This window comes from Alligator sinensis, unplaced genomic scaffold (genome assembly GCF_000455745.1).
Source record: "Alligator sinensis unplaced genomic scaffold, ASM45574v1 scaffold1667_1, whole genome shotgun sequence".
NCBI classification, from domain to species: Eukaryota; Metazoa; Chordata; order Crocodylia; family Alligatoridae; genus Alligator; species Alligator sinensis.
Window position 1 is genome coordinate 762,321 of NW_005842504.1, and position 16,751 is coordinate 779,071.

The 16,751-nt window shown below is 52.3% G+C and overlaps 2 protein-coding genes across 4 annotated transcripts in view; both read left to right on the forward strand.

Moving 5' to 3' along the window:
* The first annotated feature begins 286 nt into the window (after window positions 1–286).
* Window positions 287–10,797, forward strand: LOC102370419 (cytochrome P450 2G1-like). 3 transcript variants are annotated; one of them, XM_025213083.1, is made up of 9 exons: window positions 287–466; window positions 2,440–2,602; window positions 4,436–4,585; window positions 5,081–5,244; window positions 6,300–6,476; window positions 6,751–6,892; window positions 7,887–8,074; window positions 8,539–8,680; window positions 9,873–10,797. In XM_025213083.1, exons 1-9 carry the CDS (start codon window positions 287–289, stop codon window positions 10,142–10,144), a joined length of 1,578 nt encoding a protein of 525 aa, XP_025068868.1. In that variant the 3' UTR covers window positions 10,145–10,797. The 3 variants fall into 3 exon arrangements, with proteins under 3 accessions (XP_025068868.1, XP_006031461.1, XP_025068870.1); XM_006031399.2 differs by having other exon boundaries at window positions 5,084–5,244; XM_025213085.1 differs by lacking the exon at window positions 2,440–2,602 and having other exon boundaries at window positions 424–466.
* Window positions 10,798–15,394: 4,597 nt separating this feature from the next.
* LOC102370177 (cytochrome P450 2G1-like) overlaps window positions 15,395–16,751 on the forward strand; it is a 14,574-nt gene continuing 13,217 nt past the window's right edge. The window contains exon 1 of the mRNA XM_006031397.3: window positions 15,395–15,574. Within this exon, the coding sequence (XP_006031459.2) occupies window positions 15,395–15,574 (180 nt within the window). The remainder of the gene's footprint in view (window positions 15,575–16,751) is intronic.

Genomic DNA, 16,751 nt, shown 5'->3' on the forward strand with positions numbered 1-16,751 from the left:
AAGCTGGGGCCTGTTCCCCAATCAGGCAGTTGTGCCTCATCGGGATTGTAGCCAGCTGTAGGCTGTCTTGCTGCTGCTCACACCCACCTTAGTAACAGAGCACACCCTATGCTCTGCTACATGCACTCATCATTCACAAATCAAGAATTAATGTGTGGTGCTGCATGTCCTGCGACTTCCTAATACCAAGTTGCTGCCTAACTAGGCCAGTACATATACCCACACCCCCAAGTGTCGGATATATCAGAGCAGCTGCCTCTTGGCATTGCTCTCATTGTGTGCTGCGATGGAGCTCAGAGATGCAGCCACTCTCTTCCTAACAGCCTGTATTTTGTGCCTGGTCTTCCTCTGGGAGAGGAAACAAAGGCGGCCAAGGAGCAAGCTCCCCCCGGGGCCAATCCCTTTGCCACTGTTGGGCAACCTGCTGCAGCTGAGGGCAAGTGGGATGCTGAAGCCACTGATGAAGGTGAGTTGTGCTCTTCTGCTATCCTCCCAATGCCTGCTGCCAGGGCTAACCCAGCCCTCTCGGTCCCCCAGGACCTTTTGGGTACCAATCCTGATCTCGAGGTATGGGGGCTGTGTTTTGCATTGGCAGGGGGTGTCTGGAGCCTCCTCTCTGGGTGCTTGAGATCTGTAGGAGAGGTGCCAGATCCTGGAGTGATGCGAGTTCAGGTGCTAGATCTAGGCAGCTTCCTGGTCAGCACGGAGGACCACAGGTCACTCTTGGGAGGCATCCAGCTGCTCTCATTCACTGTTGGGAGACCCTGGCAATCTGGACTGCCCACTCCAAGCAAAAGGGTCATGTAGCTGGGTGTTGCTGTACTTCACTGGAGCCACTTGTGAGAGCAGAAAAAGTATAACTAGATACCGACAGGCCCCATCCCAGCTGCACATTGCACAGTATTTTGGGTTGGACTTCCTGCTGCATGGTACGTATGCTGCAAATTACCGAGTGTTACTGTACTGTGTTCGTAGGGTAATGTTTTTTAGCTGCTCTCCATCTGTATAATATGCTCCAACTGGGATCTTCCCACCTTCAAATGAATAACCTGTTTTTGAAAAGGTTCTGTAATTAGCCAATCCCCTGCTTACATGAGTCACAGTCTGATTGACAACACTAGCATCCATCATGTAGAGTTTCTGACACGGTTGTGTCTGCTCAGAAGCAAACCTGCATGCGAGTTTGGCTCACTTATCAAGTTAAACCCACACAGCAGGGCTGTGCTGAACGAGGGCTCCAACCCTCTCCGTCTCAGCTGCAAACGAAGCCGATACGGTCTCTGGGACAGAGCTGCATCTCAGCTGTGTTCAGGGCTGGTGCAACAGGGCCCTAAGTCTCCTGTTATTTCTGGGCACTGCCATCGCGATGAGGATACGCATCTCCGAACAACGCTGCTCTCTGTAAAGCCGAATTTGCTCAGCAGCTACATTCAGGGTCACCTGCTGTTTTGGTTTGGGGAACAGAAATCTGGGCAGCCTCCACTCCTCCAAAAAATCCTACCTAGGCATACACATCGAAGGTCTGGGTGACCTCACGTGTGTACACCATGACCCAGAAGGATCAACGGTTGCCTGCTAACTACGTTCAGGACATAAGCTGACCCTTGAGCCCACTGGTATGAATGGTGAAATTGGGTTAGGAATGAATGCGGTTTATGGTGACAGTAAATTCAGTGAAGATAAATCAACACAGACCCACTGGATCCAGTTTCTCTAGCACGCAATGCCCTTTACATGTCACTGCACCAGTGACAACATACCCACGAGAACCTGGCCTCTCACGCGGTGGGGTAACTCATCTTCACGGACAGATCAGCTAGCCCCTACTCGATCCCTACTGGCAAGGCCACCCAGGAAACCGCTCAGCCATTTGAAGGCCTGGTAGGAAGGCAGCAGCTGTGCTTCATGTCAGCCACTTCTGCCCAAGGCTGCGAATCCGGTCTCTGGGTGATTCTTGGTCATGACAAAGTGCCAAGACCAAGGCAAACTCAGGGGCTGCGATCCCTGCCACTTCCTTGCCAATCCTGTAGGAAGTGGACTGGGTTCACAGGTGGCCTGGAGCAATGGAAGTGAAGGACCTTAGAGTCAAATCAGCCGGCAGGCATGCCAGGGAGCTCACCGCTGCAGACTCGCTCTCTCGCATCTTAGTCAGCACCTGTCCTTTACACTCTTGCAAGAGACTGAAACATTTCCAGCGCATCGGCTGGCAAAACAACTTGCTGTTGGGAACTGAGGCCAATGTCCGGTGCTTCTACACAGCATACACCTGCTGACAGTCAGCAGCGCGCAAGAAACTCGTCTTGCTCAGCCGGGCGCTATCCGCGCCCTTTGACTTGCTTATCATGACATTTACCTTGAGGCCAGGGGCTAATTGCACCTTGCTGATGACTCCAGCTTCTGACCTTTCTCTCTTTCCATTTTCACTGACTCCGAACGCAGATGAGAGCGCGGTACGGCCCTGTGTTCACACTGCACCTGGGCCCACGACAGGTCGTGTTCATCTGCAGCTGTGAGGCCTTGAAGGAAGCCCTGGTAGATCAAGCCAAGGAGTTCAGTGGCCGAGGAGTAGTGACCTCACTGAACAAGCTCTTCGATGGTTATGGTGAGTGCAAGCAAGGACTAGGCTCTGACTGCAGTCACTATTAAATCACACCAGGATCCCAGCCTCTCAGCCAGCCCTGGAATCAAGGCAGCTTGGAATCAGTGACCCACGATGTCCCAAGTGGCAACTGGCTTCGGGGTCTTCGAAATGAGACATCCTGGGCCTGATGCACACAAGTGCTGAGCAGCCAGGCCCTCAACAACAACGGTGGGTGCTCAGCACCTCCGAAAAAATCTAGGCCCAAGATGTGTCAAGCTGGGTTTTGTAAAGCCATGCCCCCCACACACGCACGCACACCCCCAGGAAGCAGCTGTAGAAGTCAAAGTTGGAAGAGCCTCCTCAATTCCCATCCAAACTCCAGTGCCAGAGAGACAGCTTCCACCATTCACTGCAAGGAACACGTGAGAGACGCTGGCACAAGCGCTGTATACATCGTCTATCCAGGTTACAACAAACTTTGGGTAACCTTGCAGAGCAACAGGCTTGTAAAGCCAGACTCCAGATTCACACAAACAACGCAATAGAAACCCATTACCACACCGAATTGCACTCATTGCCGAGACGGATCCAACTGATAACATCTGAGGCCGTCCTAGTAAAACACTCATTAGGTATTAAATCATAAATGTGTCACTTAGCCAAGGAGGAGGTCTTCATGAACAATCCCTTTCATTAATATATACCCAACTAGGTTGTAGATAGAAGCATGTCATTATTAATTGCATAATAAGGTTGTAAAACTGTGGGAAGTAGAGAATCGTGGACCTGAGCTGTCAGAAGACCTAAACGGGAGCTCAGAGTTCCCGAGGCCTGGCCTACACCCGTCTCCCAGGCATGAGTATTGAGTATGCCTTTGGATTTCCATCGCCTGATCTGAATGCTAGTTACACTTGTGTTTGGCTTTCCAAAAACATGATGCCCTTGAGGAGAGACAGGCTCTCTTCATGTCACGGCCCCAGCTGACAAAGAAAGCTCCCTTTGTCCCAATCTGGGGATAGAGGGCTTCCCTTCGCACACTTTGGGAGAGGCTAGAACAAGAAGAGGCAGGCAATGGGAGGACCCAGCCAATTCACTGCAACTTGTGCAACAGGGTGAATAAGCAAGAAAACAGTTCTTGCACTTCCAAGGAAATATTAAGTGGGTTTCAATAACTACAGAACATAGTGGGGTTGGGCCTATAAAATCATAGAAAATGAGGGTTGAAGGGACCTCAGGAGATCACATCTAGTCCAACCCCTGCTCAAAGCAGGACCAGCCTCAACTAGATCATCCCAGCCAAGGCTTTGCCTTAAAAACCGCCAAGGATGGAGACTCCACCACCTCTCTGGGTAACCTGTTCCAGTGCTTCACCACTCTCCTAGTAAAAAAAGTTCTTCCGAATATCTAACCTCAACTTCCCCACTCCAGTCTGAGCCCATTGCTCCTTGTCCTGTCATCTGCCCCCACCGAGAACAGCCCAGCTCCATCCTTGTTCGACCCCCTGCAGGGAGGTGGAGGCTGCTATTCAATCCCCCTCGGTCTTCTCTTCTGCAGGCTAAGTAAGCCCAGTTGCCTCAGCCTTACTTCATCACCCACATGACCCAGCCCCCAAACCATTTTCATTGCCTTCCATTTGCAGACAGTGATGTAGGTGAATGACTGTTCTTACCTGCTCAAACAGTCACCAGCTGATAGTTTATATAACAAATTCCCAGCTGCAGAGCAAGAAGTTGTTTCCTAATCTCTCCGATCCACTTCAGGAAGGCATCGATTCATCTTTAAATTCTGCTTAACCGTTCTGGGCATCACATCACCCATTCCCTGCTTCATTCTCCATACGTTTCTCTGTACCAGGTGTTGTCATGGCCAACGGGGACCGGTGGGAGCAGCTCCGGCGATTCTGCACCTCAACCCTGAGGAATTTTGGGACGGGGAAAAGAAGCATTGAGGAGCGGATCCAGGACGAGGCCCAGTACCTGGTGGAGGAGATCAGGAAAACTAAAGGTTGGCGTGTAGTGTACTGCTATACGAAACACCTTCCACACTGCTCTGTGTAAGGTGTGAAATTAGGCAGTTCTGGTCCATTTCTGGGTGGTTAATGGACATCAGCAAGAGAAGTCAGTCAGTTTTTGAAGGAGCTCCACTCCCATCTCAGGGTCTCAAGAAAGGTCTCTCAGATCCTCAGAACCCAGCAGCTCCCGTCACCAATGGTGTAAGAGAAGAGGGGAGTTCTCCTTTAAGGGACAGTTTTTTCCTGAAACTACAGACCAACTAGCCTACGCTCCAGGGCCGTATTCCTTGATGAGCTTCTTGCTCATTTGGTGCTTTGAGTCACAACCCTGCCCCGTGCTTTGGGTCCTGGTCCTCCCCGTAATTAAATTTCACCCAGCGCGGCCATGAATTTCCACTCCCTGCCCACGCTGTAGCACAAGCAGCTGCAGTTCCCAAAATTGTAAGGAAGCTGGTCACCGTCTGATCGACTCCGCTGTCTCCACAAAGCAGGATCTCCCTTTGACCCCACGCTCGTGATAAGCCACGCAATCTCTAACGTCATCTGCTCCGTTGTCTTCGGGAACCGCTTCGACTACACGGACCAGAAGTTCCTGCACTTAATGGGCATCATTAATGACACATTCCTGGAATTAAGCAGCGTTTGGACCATGGTAGGAGACAGCTCTGGGGCAGGAGGAGGGCAGGGGCTCTAAGACATGCTCCTCTGTGTGCAAGTGGGGTAAACGGGCCCCATTTCTAGGATCCTGTCCACATTGTGGATAACCCAAAACTTAAGCTCGGGTCTTCAAGGTGCAAGGCGACTCGAGTGCTTCTCTCCACCATCAGGGCCAGGAGGAAGTCTGACTAGACACCCCCTGGGTCCTTAAACTTTCCGTGTTCTGCCATCTCAGGGAGGCTCTACCCCCTCCCAACAAAGGCAATGAGTTTGGGACTCCTTTCCTACCTATGCACATGCCATTAGGGCAGCATCAGAGAGCTGAGCGCCCATCTTCCAGGAGTGAATAGCACACTTGTAACAGCCGGGTTTTAGGTAATGACTAGAGCAAGTGTCCGAATCAGAGCAGCAGCCAAGACTGGGGTGAGAAACTCCCCCAAGGGTCCAGAGTTGAAGCATCCAAGGCAGAGACCATGCCCTAGGATGGGATCTGAGACAGAGGAGGATGGAGAGGGCTGGGAATTTTGAGCTCAAGGCACAAGTCGCAAACAAAGGAGAAGCTGAGAGAACTGGGATTATTTAGTCTGGAGAAGACTGAGGGAGATTGAATAGCAACCTTCAACTCCTTGCAGGGTGGGTCCACAGAGGATGGAGCTGGACTGGTTTCAGTGGGGACAGACGACAGGACAAGGAGCAATGGGCTGCAGTTGCAGCAAGGGAAGTTGAGGTTGGATATTAGGACAAACCCTCTCACTACAAGGTAGTAAAGTACTGGAAAGGGTTACCTAGAGAGGTGGAAGAGTCTCCATCCTTGGAGGTTTTTAAGGCCCGGCTTGACAAAATTTGCCTGGAATGATCTAGTTGGGGCTGGTCCTGCTTTGGGCAGGAGGTTGGACTAAATGTGACCTCCCGAGTCCCTTCCAACCCTACTTTTCTATGATTTTATAAACCAGGCCAACCTGGTTTGTGACACCGCAGGTCATGCTTAGGAAATGGTGACATTCACGGTCCTCAGTCCTCTGAGCCATTTCCCCTCCTGCCCATCCCCAGCTCTACGAGACGTTTCCAAGCATCGTGCGGTACATCCCTGGCCCACATCATCGGATCTTTGGCCACTACAAGGCGCTGCATGATTTCATCACCGAGAGGCTGAGGATGAACCAGCAGACACTGGACCCCAGCTGCCCTCGGGACTTCATTGACTCCTTCCTCATCAAAATGGAGGAGGTAAGAAGGGGCTGTCATAATGCAACGTGTCTGAGAGGTCCACAAAGCTTTCCAAGGGCACTTCGCCCACAACTCTGAGCTGCAAGGCAACAAGCTGGGAATTGCAGTGCTAGAGATACGGCACAAGCAGATCCAACAAAATCTTTCTTCCACAGTCCATCGCAGCTGGGAGGGCAAAGGACTTCTCTGGTCAGAGGCCAAATCCAATTTCGTGCGTGATGCCATGCTGCTGCTCTTCGCCACAAATTCTTTTTCCTTATTTCCTCCTTTCAAGGAAAAGCAAAACCCGCAGAATGAATTCAGCACCAGGAACCTGGTGGAGACGACAATACAGTTATTTTTTGCTGGGACGGAGACAACGAGCTCCACCTTGAGATACGGATTCCTGCTCTTGGTGAAATACCCAGAAATACAAGGTAATGTGAATGTGAAACTAAAACTAGCCTAGAAATGGGCAAAGTGGTCTTGAGAGACCAATCACCGGTTGGGTCATCACATGGTCACCTGGGAACCAGGGACTTGCACAGGTCAAATCGGGTACATGGACCACAGGTCCACGTCAAGGCCCCCTTCCATTCTATTTCCCTGCCCATATTTCCATTTGTTCGAACAATGCTTAACGGGACGGCGGTCAGCCATCTCCACCAGTGAGCTTGGAGCCAGGGCTGGAATATAAACCCTGAAGAGCAGGGAAGATTATGTTTAGAAGGGGGCTGGGACTCAGAGGATCTGGATCTCACTCCCAGCTATGGTGAAGAGTCCTCTTGCACCCTTGGACAAAGCACGGAAACCTCTCGGATCCTCAGTGCACCTGTTCAGAGGGAGCAGGAATAATCATCCTTCCCTGCCTCGTGCCTGTAGATGAGGCGGGGTGTGGGTGGGGACAATCTGTTATTGTGCGCCTATACCATAATTAACACAATGGTGGCCTGGGCTCAGAGACCAGTGGCATCACCCAGCTGGGAACTGGGCGAAGAGCTGGAAGGCCTAGAGGAGACAGACAGAGATAGGGAAGGGGGAACGGAAGCGGGCACCTCTGGGGGCAGAAGCCCCAGGTAAGCGGAGGGAGAGCTTTAACTGCCTTGCTGCACGTTACACTGAGCCACGCAAATCTTGATCAGCTTAGTGCTAGCCTGCAGTCACATCTTCAACTGGAGTGGCACATCTGTGGGGAGTGGCAGGCTTATGTGGACCGGGAACTAGGTTACACGCTTCAAAAGACAATCCTGCCCTGGAGTGGTGTAACTTTGAGCTGCATAATGAGCCCTTTAAGCCACTTAAAGATACAGGGGTTAAGAGCTCCAGGAGCCGCCTAAAATTAACGTGCAACAAGGACAGCTGAGGATGCTGGTGGCCTTTGTGCAGGGGGCTCTGACCCAAGCCCACCCCCTTTGGATCTCGTCTTTGCAGAGAAGGTGCAGGAGGAAGTCGACCGTGTCATCGGGCAGAACCACAGCCCAGCCATGAACGACCGAGGCCGGATGCCGTACACCAACGCCGTGATCCACGAGATCCAGAGATTCGCTAACATCGTCCCCCTGGGGGTGCCACACAAAGTGACCTGCGACACCCACTTCCAGGGGTACCTTCTCCCCAAGGTGCTGCCTCGAGGGTTTACCTGGAATTTTCCATTCGTGCCTTACAATTTCACCCCACAGGGCCTGGCGCTCTGGGGTTGGAGCCTGGTCTGCCTTCAACAGGGAGCAGCAGGGACTAGGAAGTCTGGTAGACTGGATTAGACTGAACATATGCAGGCGTCCAATATTATAACATGCTCGTTGGCATCACCGAGCCTCCCAGAACACTGGCAAGGCCTGGCACCGCCTGCCTCTCTCCCTCTCCTCCTCCTCCTCCTCTCAAAAGCTTTCACGGCTCTTTTAACAGTTGCGGGAAGGAGGAGAATTAACATCTGCTCAGCCAGAGGTTGGTGGAAAGTCCTCGACTCTAGGTGGAGCTATTCCCCTACAAGTCCCAGCTGAGACGGGTTTTGTCTGCGGCTGGGAGCTCCAACAAGGAAGGATCTAACTCCCCACGATGCTTTGTTCCCATCCTTCTTCTTCAGGGTACAGATGTCTTCCCGGTATTGGGCGCAGCTCTCTGGGACCCCAAATACTTCAAGGATCCAGAAAGCTTCCATCCCGGGCATTTCTTGGATGAGGAAGGCCACTTCAAGAAGAACGATGCCTTCCTACCATTTTCCTCAGGTAGGGAAAATGGTCCCGACTCAAGAGACCAGAAGCTCTCCCTTCCCTGCACCGCCAGTGGGTCTGCATTAACTCTCATTACACTTCAAAGCGGTCCAGGTCACATCACATCCTAGCTCCTCACTTCCAGGCTCTTGCTGTAGAAGGGCCAGACTAGGGATCCTCCTCCGGTCGCTGCCCCAGAGGGGTTCAACAGGGAGCCCCTTCCAGCCAATCATGGAGTGATTTACTCCCAGGGGAAGCCTCATTTGGGTCTCCTTAGCTAGTTTGTCTGAATTCGTCAAACTAGGGAGTTATATCCCATCTTCCCCTCTCTTTCGCAAATATATGTTTTATCTTAGCCCTTACCCATGTAACCCCAAGATATGGTTACAGCACACATTTCGAATCTGGACACCTGGGGTCCCAAATCTAAATACCAAAGTGAAGTAGGACATTAGATGAATCTCAGGAAAAACATTCTTCAGTCTAATCGGAGAAGATCTAGCCTAGTTATTCTGTCCTCGTATGGACACCCCTCCACACGCCTCATCCTCACTGCTTTTCTCTGTACCTCGTCAAGTTTGTCGGGATCCCTTTGAGGTGGGGAGACCGCACCTGGAGTACTGCATGCACAAGGCTGATTTCTGCTTCGTTGACAACTCCTTTCTTAGCTCTTCCCAACATTTTACTTGCTTTTTCCCAGTGCTGCTGAACACTGTGCTGACGATTTTGGGGTCACTGCAAACAGTTCACTAAGAGCTCGCTCTTGCATGGCAACAGCTACCAGGCAGCTCATCATTACCTAGATGTTGTTTCGAGTCATTTCCCTCCCCTCACCTGCGTGCATCAATTTGCACTTGCCAACCATGAAATTCATCTGCTATTTGCTGGCCGTTTGCTCAATTTTCCGAGACGGTTTGTAGCTCCTTGCAGTCTGCTTTGCTTTCTACCACCACAAACAATTTTGTGTAGTCACCAAACTTGGCCACTTGCCTATTCTGCTACTGATTGGACTGCAGTGAGCTCTGTAGATAGGAGGTTTAAAAGTTTACAAGGCAACGTGGGACCCAGGCGTGCCTAGAATCCACCCTTCCGCACATAAGTAGCCACAGGACTTTGCAGATTTAAAGCCCAAACAGGTATTACTCGTTAATCCTAAAACACTACATGTTCTTTCTATTTATGCCATCAGCTCTCTTTCTTTCTGTAGGCAAGAGGGTGTGTCTGGGCAAGAGCCTGGCCCTCATGGAGCTCTTCCTGATCCTAACCACCATCCTGCAGCGCTTCACCCTGAAATCGCCAAAACTTCCGCAGGAGATCGACCTCACCCCAAAAGCAAGTGGGTTTTTAAACGCACCTCCCGACTACAAGCTCCATGCCATCCCAAGGGAAGGAGGGCTGGAGAGCACCATAGGAGAGCCCTGGCAGACCGTGGAACAAGATGGAGGAAATGATGAACCCAAGGCAGCAAGGCACGGGTGACTGAAGAAGGCCCATCGCGTGCAACCTCGTCTTCAGGAGCCGATTCTACCGCTCTCTGGCCATTGTACCCATGGTGTTTTCCAAGCTTCTTTTGAATATCTTTGCATAGTGAAAATAGCAGCAAGCCGCGTATGGCGCAGAAGGCAGGTAAGCTTGCAGCCACGACTACGCTTGGTTTTGTGACTGAAGCACCGGGCCTGCAGCAGGACTCCTGGGTTGTTTTCTGGCTGCAGGAGGGACTGTGGCATCCTGGCTGGAGCAGAGGGCTGGGAATCACCAAGAAATCCCTGCACCTGCCCTTGGGCTTTTATCTCCTCTGGGATTTGTCTTTTCCGAAATTCCACAGATGCTGCTGGCAATAAAACCTTCACTGAACAGCAATGGATTCTCTCTCTGTGTTTGGGAGATAGGCTGGAGGCAGCTGGGGCTTAAATCTTTACAGGTATTAGATTGAGCCCCAGCTCAGGGATTTCACTTGCCGACCTGAGACCATGGAAGCACCAGGTCTTCTGGCATTATTGGCCTCATCTCTCTCATCCTTTCAACCCTAAACACCAGTCCAACTCTCCGTCATTAGCAGGTGAGGCCAGGGATGCTGGACTTGTGAAGGATCCACATTCTTCCAGCCAATGAAACTTTGACCCTGAAACAGGACACGGGCCTGCTCACAAGGCAAACAATGGGATGCCACGCGATGAACAGCTTGGTTTCTTCTTTCAAAATGCTCCTTGCCCAGCTTTGCTGTCCCGGACCCACAAAGGCTGGAGAGCACTGGTGGAGAGAGTGATAGCTCAGCTGGAGGGTCGGAGGTTACAACTCCTGGGCTCTGTTTCTTGTGCTGGAAAGACTGCGTCACAGTTCAAGGCCAGAAGGAACCAGCAGACCTTCTCGTTTCACCTCTCGTAAACCAGAAGCCAGATCATTTCACCCAGCTAGCCCAGAAAATTGGGGTCCGATTAAAAGGATTTCCAGAAAAAATTCCAGTCTGGAATTGGAGATACCAAGAAATGGAGATTCCAACCCTCCCCTTGGGGCTCGGAGCCAGCACGGTTATGGGAAGACACCTGTGTCTGCAGTTCTCAGCAAGCAAGAAGTACCCAAGCCCTCCTGAAGACCAAAGCATCCTTATTCAGTACAGGAGGCCTAGTCTGAGCAGAGATACCTTAACCCTTGTCCAGTTTCAGTTCTTCCCAGTCTAGCAGCGTGCCTGAAAAGCACAATGAGCCTCCCTCAGTGTTTCTCCAAGCCAAGGGCAGAGTTAAGCCGGTCACAGTGCGGCTCTCTGCAGAGCCGGGTGCGGGTGCGGGTGCAGCTGCAGTGCAGGAAGTCCTGGGCGTTCTCTGCCTTGTGCTGCAGCTGCAAACGGAGGAGATGACCACGAAGGCCTCTCCTGATCTTGACCTCTAAATGAGCCCGTTCAATGACCTGCTCCAAAATCCCCGAGTTGAATCACAGAGCGTGCCTGCAGGGAGAAGTTATCCCGGGATAAGACGCCATGCGAATTCGCTGCATTAGGGCTTTCTGGAGTAACTCCCTGCATGTCCCTGCCTATGAATTCCAAGTTACATCCAAATAAGACACTTTCAATCTGGTTTCGGAGCATCCACACACATGGCATCCCCTGAATACATATTACTGAATAACTCCATATGTCATCCTGTCAAGCCAGGTCTTTCTTGGTTTGCTGTCTGGTACCATGTAAACCAGTACAGCCTGTTCCAGGGTCAGGTTGTCAGCGACTAAACCCCCACATGGGCTAGCCTGGGTGAGCAGGGTGTGTGGAAACCCAGCAGCACTAAAAGCAGGACCTGTCAAAGGAAGGATGAGCTTCCTGCAAAGCAACCCAACTAACCTCATAAGGAGGATTGTCACAGCATCTAAAGGTGCCCCAATGGTCGCAGCAACCTCAGGACCGATTTGACTTGACCAGACCAGAACAGAGTTTAGGATTAGGTCCATGTTTATTCCAAAGTAACAGCAACGTAGATCTAGGGGGTTACTGCTAGGAAGCGTGCCAGTTTTTAGGCAGACCTGTCCCTGAGCGGGAGCACAGAGTCTAATACGAGTCAGAGGGTTGCACAAATAAAGAGAAAATATATGCAAATGGTGATGCCAAAGTGACTGAGCTGAGATAAGATTACCCAGAGCAACCCAGGAGCTAGAAATAACATTGCCTCCTGGCTGTACCAGCTGAGTTCCCTGACACTTTAATTTCAAGTTGCTGCCTACCTAGCAGAGCGTGTGTATGTGTAAATACACACACAAACACACGCACGTACGTACATATGTATGTACACACTTACACATACACACATGAAAACACAAACACGTATGGATGGATGGATGCACTTACGTACGTACACACATACACAAGCAAGCAGTATCTGACTCGGATCAGCCACCTGTTAGCTTTGCCCTCTGCTGCCCTGTGGTTTGGGAAATAGAGCTTGGAGAAGCAGCGACTCTCTTCCTTGCAACCTGCTTTTCATGCCCAAATATTCTCCAGGCATGGAAAAGGCAGCGAAGGAGCAAACTTCCCCCAGGGCCAATACCTCTGCAAACACTGGGCTGCTTGCTGCAGCTGAGGACAGCTCAAGCTAGTGGTGAAGGCAAGTCATATTCCCTATCCAAATCCTGGTCTGACCTGATCCTGCCTCAGGATCTCATCCATTCCTGAATCAACCTGACCCAGCTCCCCAAGGGCCTGCAAGAGAACTTGGCCCCTATTTTATGGAGGAGAAAACTGAATTGCCAGGAGAACAGCCACACCCCAGAGGCAAAGGGAGTCATTGCCACAAACTGATTAAAAATTGATACGATGCTTATTTTTAAAGGGGCAGCAGGAGCTATTGAGCAGGGGAGTGAGGGGCACAGCCTTCGAGTTGGAAAGTCCTTGACTCTGGAGACTGCAAAGGAGAGAGGAACGGGGGGAGGACGGCACCCTGCTCAGGTCCACCCTCTGCTCTCTGCTGCGGTGACACAGGAGCCTAGGCAAGATGGACCTAGGGTCTGACCCAGTAGACGGCAGTTCGTGTGTTCTTAATGACAACCAGCCTCTCCCTGCGAGAGCTGGGAACAGCATCCAGAAGCCCTAAGGATGCTCAGCTAGCCACAGAGCTGCACCTTGGATGGAAAGCATTGGGGCCGTTCACATACCCCCAAGATCAGCTCCTAGGACGGTTTCTGCGTCTTACGCTGGGCACTCACGGGTATAACCCTGCAGGAGTCTCCCCCCTGCCCCTTCCACAGGGGCACCCTCCTCGCTGGACTGCAGAATCAGGAGCCCTTCAACTTGCTCTTCTTCTAGCCCGTGGCGCTCTGCCCGTGGCCACTTCCCCTGGCAGCGGGGGAGAACCCACGTGGCCCAGCCGATAGCCCGGGGAGCGGGAGATGTACATTTGAGTATATCTTGAGACTCGGAAAGAGGTCTCCTACCCGAACCCTGGACAAGTGCCCTAACTCCACGGCTTTTGGACACTGCCGCGGAGAGCCGAGCTCCAAAGCTGTGCTCCGTAGGGTACCCACGTTCTCAAGGGGACTTGGGGTCTCTCCTCTGGGTGCTCTGGATCCAAAAGGAAGAACACCTAAGCCTTCCAGATGGGGGAAATTCAGACTCCCCCTGCCTTTTCCCACTGGCTCCAGGCAGCCCCCAGCACCCTGGGGTGCTCTTTGGAGACACCCAGCTCCTCTCATTCGCTGCAGGGAACCCTCGGTGCCTCTGAACCTCACTCTCAGGCCAAGGACCCAAACATCTAGGTGTGGCAACGCTTGTGAAAACCATTTGGCTCTGCAAAAAGAGGAATTGTGACAGGATCACGGGAAGCAGCAGAGCCCACAATCTGTGTTACAGCTGCCTGGGCACACCCGCCCCACGTGGCAGCCAGGCTCATACATCACGTCGTGTTTTCGAGCTGCTTGGGATTTTCCGACCGTGCCCTGGTGGGTATCTTTGTAGGGCACACCAATAACCCGCTCCTGGAAAGGCGCCATCAGGAGGGAGGCTGACACTGAGGAAGCCAGTAGCATGTTTTCCTGGCACACAAGCCTAACATGAGTCAGGTGTGGGCGTCCATGGGTTTGGCTCATTTACCTGGTTAAACTCGTGTGTCAGGGCTCTGCCAGCCAGGGGCATAGAGTGCTCCTGGGTCCCACAGCAGTAAACGGAGCTGATACCGGGGAGGCATGCTCCATCCACTGCCCTATGCCTTTCAATGGTCAGATCCTGCGGCCAGTGCAGCCTCTCAGCTCAGCACAGGGGCTGGTGCAATGGAGCTCACACTCAGCCGTCACATCTAGGCACTGCCGTCAAGCTGGGGATAAGCACCACGAACAACAGAAGAGTCTCCAGGCCACCCGATTTGCTCAGCAGCCCCATTCAAGACACAAACGTGGCATGGTTCTGCTGGCACGGACAGTGTTGGGAGGGTAGGAACAAACGTGGCCTCGAGGTTCAACAGCAATTCAGGGGGAACGAAGGCACGCAGAGACGTGCCGAATCACATTTCTCTGGTTTTTGTAAAGGGAAGTCCTGCTTCAATCTTCTGAGTCCTCCGAGGGGGCATCAGGAGCTAGAGGAGACGACCAAATCAGTCTCTCCGCACATGAACCCTCCATGAATGAGCCATTGCAGGGGCTTGATCTAAATTCCTAGAGTCGAATCCAAGAGCTCCTCTTCAGGAGACGTCATTCCTGGGTAAGACGCCACGACGATCCGCAGCGCCAGGGTTGGTCTGGATACAGGCCAGCTGGGGAATTCCCAACTACACCCAAAAGAGATGCTTTCGATCCAGATTTCGGGGCCAGATTATCTAGCCGGGTGGAGCATCTACACAAGCCTGGAGAGGATCCAGAGCTAGGCTCCACATTTCATGCAAGGCAATGACATAGATCTGTGGCGCTGGCCATTGGGTCCTGCTGCAAAGCGTGCCCGTCTTCACGAAGGCTTATGCCTCAGCAGCAGCGCCCCATCCCACGTGAGTCAGGGGTTTGGGCAGATCAACCTAAAACAGGTAAGGGGACAGTGATGGCAGAGCACCTTCGATTCAAGGTCTGATGAAATCACCAGAAGCAACCCGGGTGACAAGCTCATGCACCATGTGTTCTCAGTGGATGAATGGCATGTGATTTTCTAATCCTAGGTTGCTGCCTACCAGGTAGACTATATAATTTCATCCTTCAGTGTCTGATGCATGCAATCAAGCAGGTCAGCGGCCTGCCAGCCTTGCTCCATCTCCCAGTGGTTTCAGCACAATGGTTCTTGAAGCAGCCGTGACTCTCTTCCTGGCAGTCTGCGTCTCAGCCCTGGCTTTCCAGTGGGAGTGGGAACGGTGGCACCGAAGGAGGAAACTGCCCCCAGTGGTGAATCTTCTGCAACATGTGGTCCTTTTCTGGCGGTCTTGGAGGTCAGGGATGCTCAAGCCACTGATGGAGGTGAGTAACGTTCCTCCCGTGGATCCAGGTGCTCATGTTGGCCTAACTGGGAAATCTTCCGCTTCTTGCCTCTTGGACATGTCCATTCCCCAGGGCAGCTGGGTCAGGAACTTGGCCCCTATGTAATGGGGGAGAAAACTGAGGTGCAGAGAGGAGAACTGTTGTGCCTGAAGCCCCGCGAGGGTCACTGGGACAACTGGGAAGGGTCCTGGGGGTCTGGGCTCCTAGCCCTTGCCACTGCCCTTCCTCAGGCCGGATTCCTGCATTGCGAATACAGCTCATTTCCCCTTGCTTTTACCACTACGCCCCTCTCCTCCCCTGCAGCCAGGAGTCCAGACTCCCTGCCCGCAAGTCTGCCATTTTACTCTAAACCTGCAGCAGAGGCAAAAGGAACTTTTGTAGAAGGGAGCTCCGCCAAAATTTCTAGAGTTGAGACTCTCTCCAAAACGCCCTCTCCTCAACCGCACTGAGGTTACTCTTTATGAGCCCTGCCCTGCCCTGCCCTACACTGAGATTACAGCTGAGAAAGGCCCCGGTCCGAGCACAGCTCGCAATGCAGGCAGCACCGCTGAAATCGGGCAGCGCAAGACAGACATCAAGTGATGTATGTGCTCAAGGGCTCACCTGAATGGGGGCCAATAGCCAGAAGAGCCACGCTCATATACTTTGCGTGGTCAGCACTCCCAGAGCAGGCTGCAACATGGGGGCGGGGGGGGACACCACCATATTTCTTCCCCCTGACAAATATTTTCCTGAAGTGGGCAGAAATCCCAAGTTGCTGGAGGAGCAGGTGGTTCTACACTGTCATCTCAGCCTGCCCCTCTTTCAGCTCAACGACCACCCCCCCACGCAAGCACTGGGAAGGCCATCCAGTGGTGCTAGCCACGTTCAACTGACCGTGCTCCAGCTAGGGCCACTAAGTCAGTCAATTGACCAGTTAACTATATTCAATGGACCGGTCAATTGACTGCTTATTTTTGATGAATCACAGATTATAGCAATTTTACAAGAAATTATATTCGCTGCAGGGCCCTCGGAGATGACCACAGTGGTCCCAGCGCAAATGGCTTCTGCCCTTGAAGAATTGTTTTGATCTGGCAGAAAAGGAAGGGAGCAGATGAAAGCAGCTCACTCTCTTTGCAGCTGTCTGGGAGCATCGGCCCCAAGTGGCAGGCAG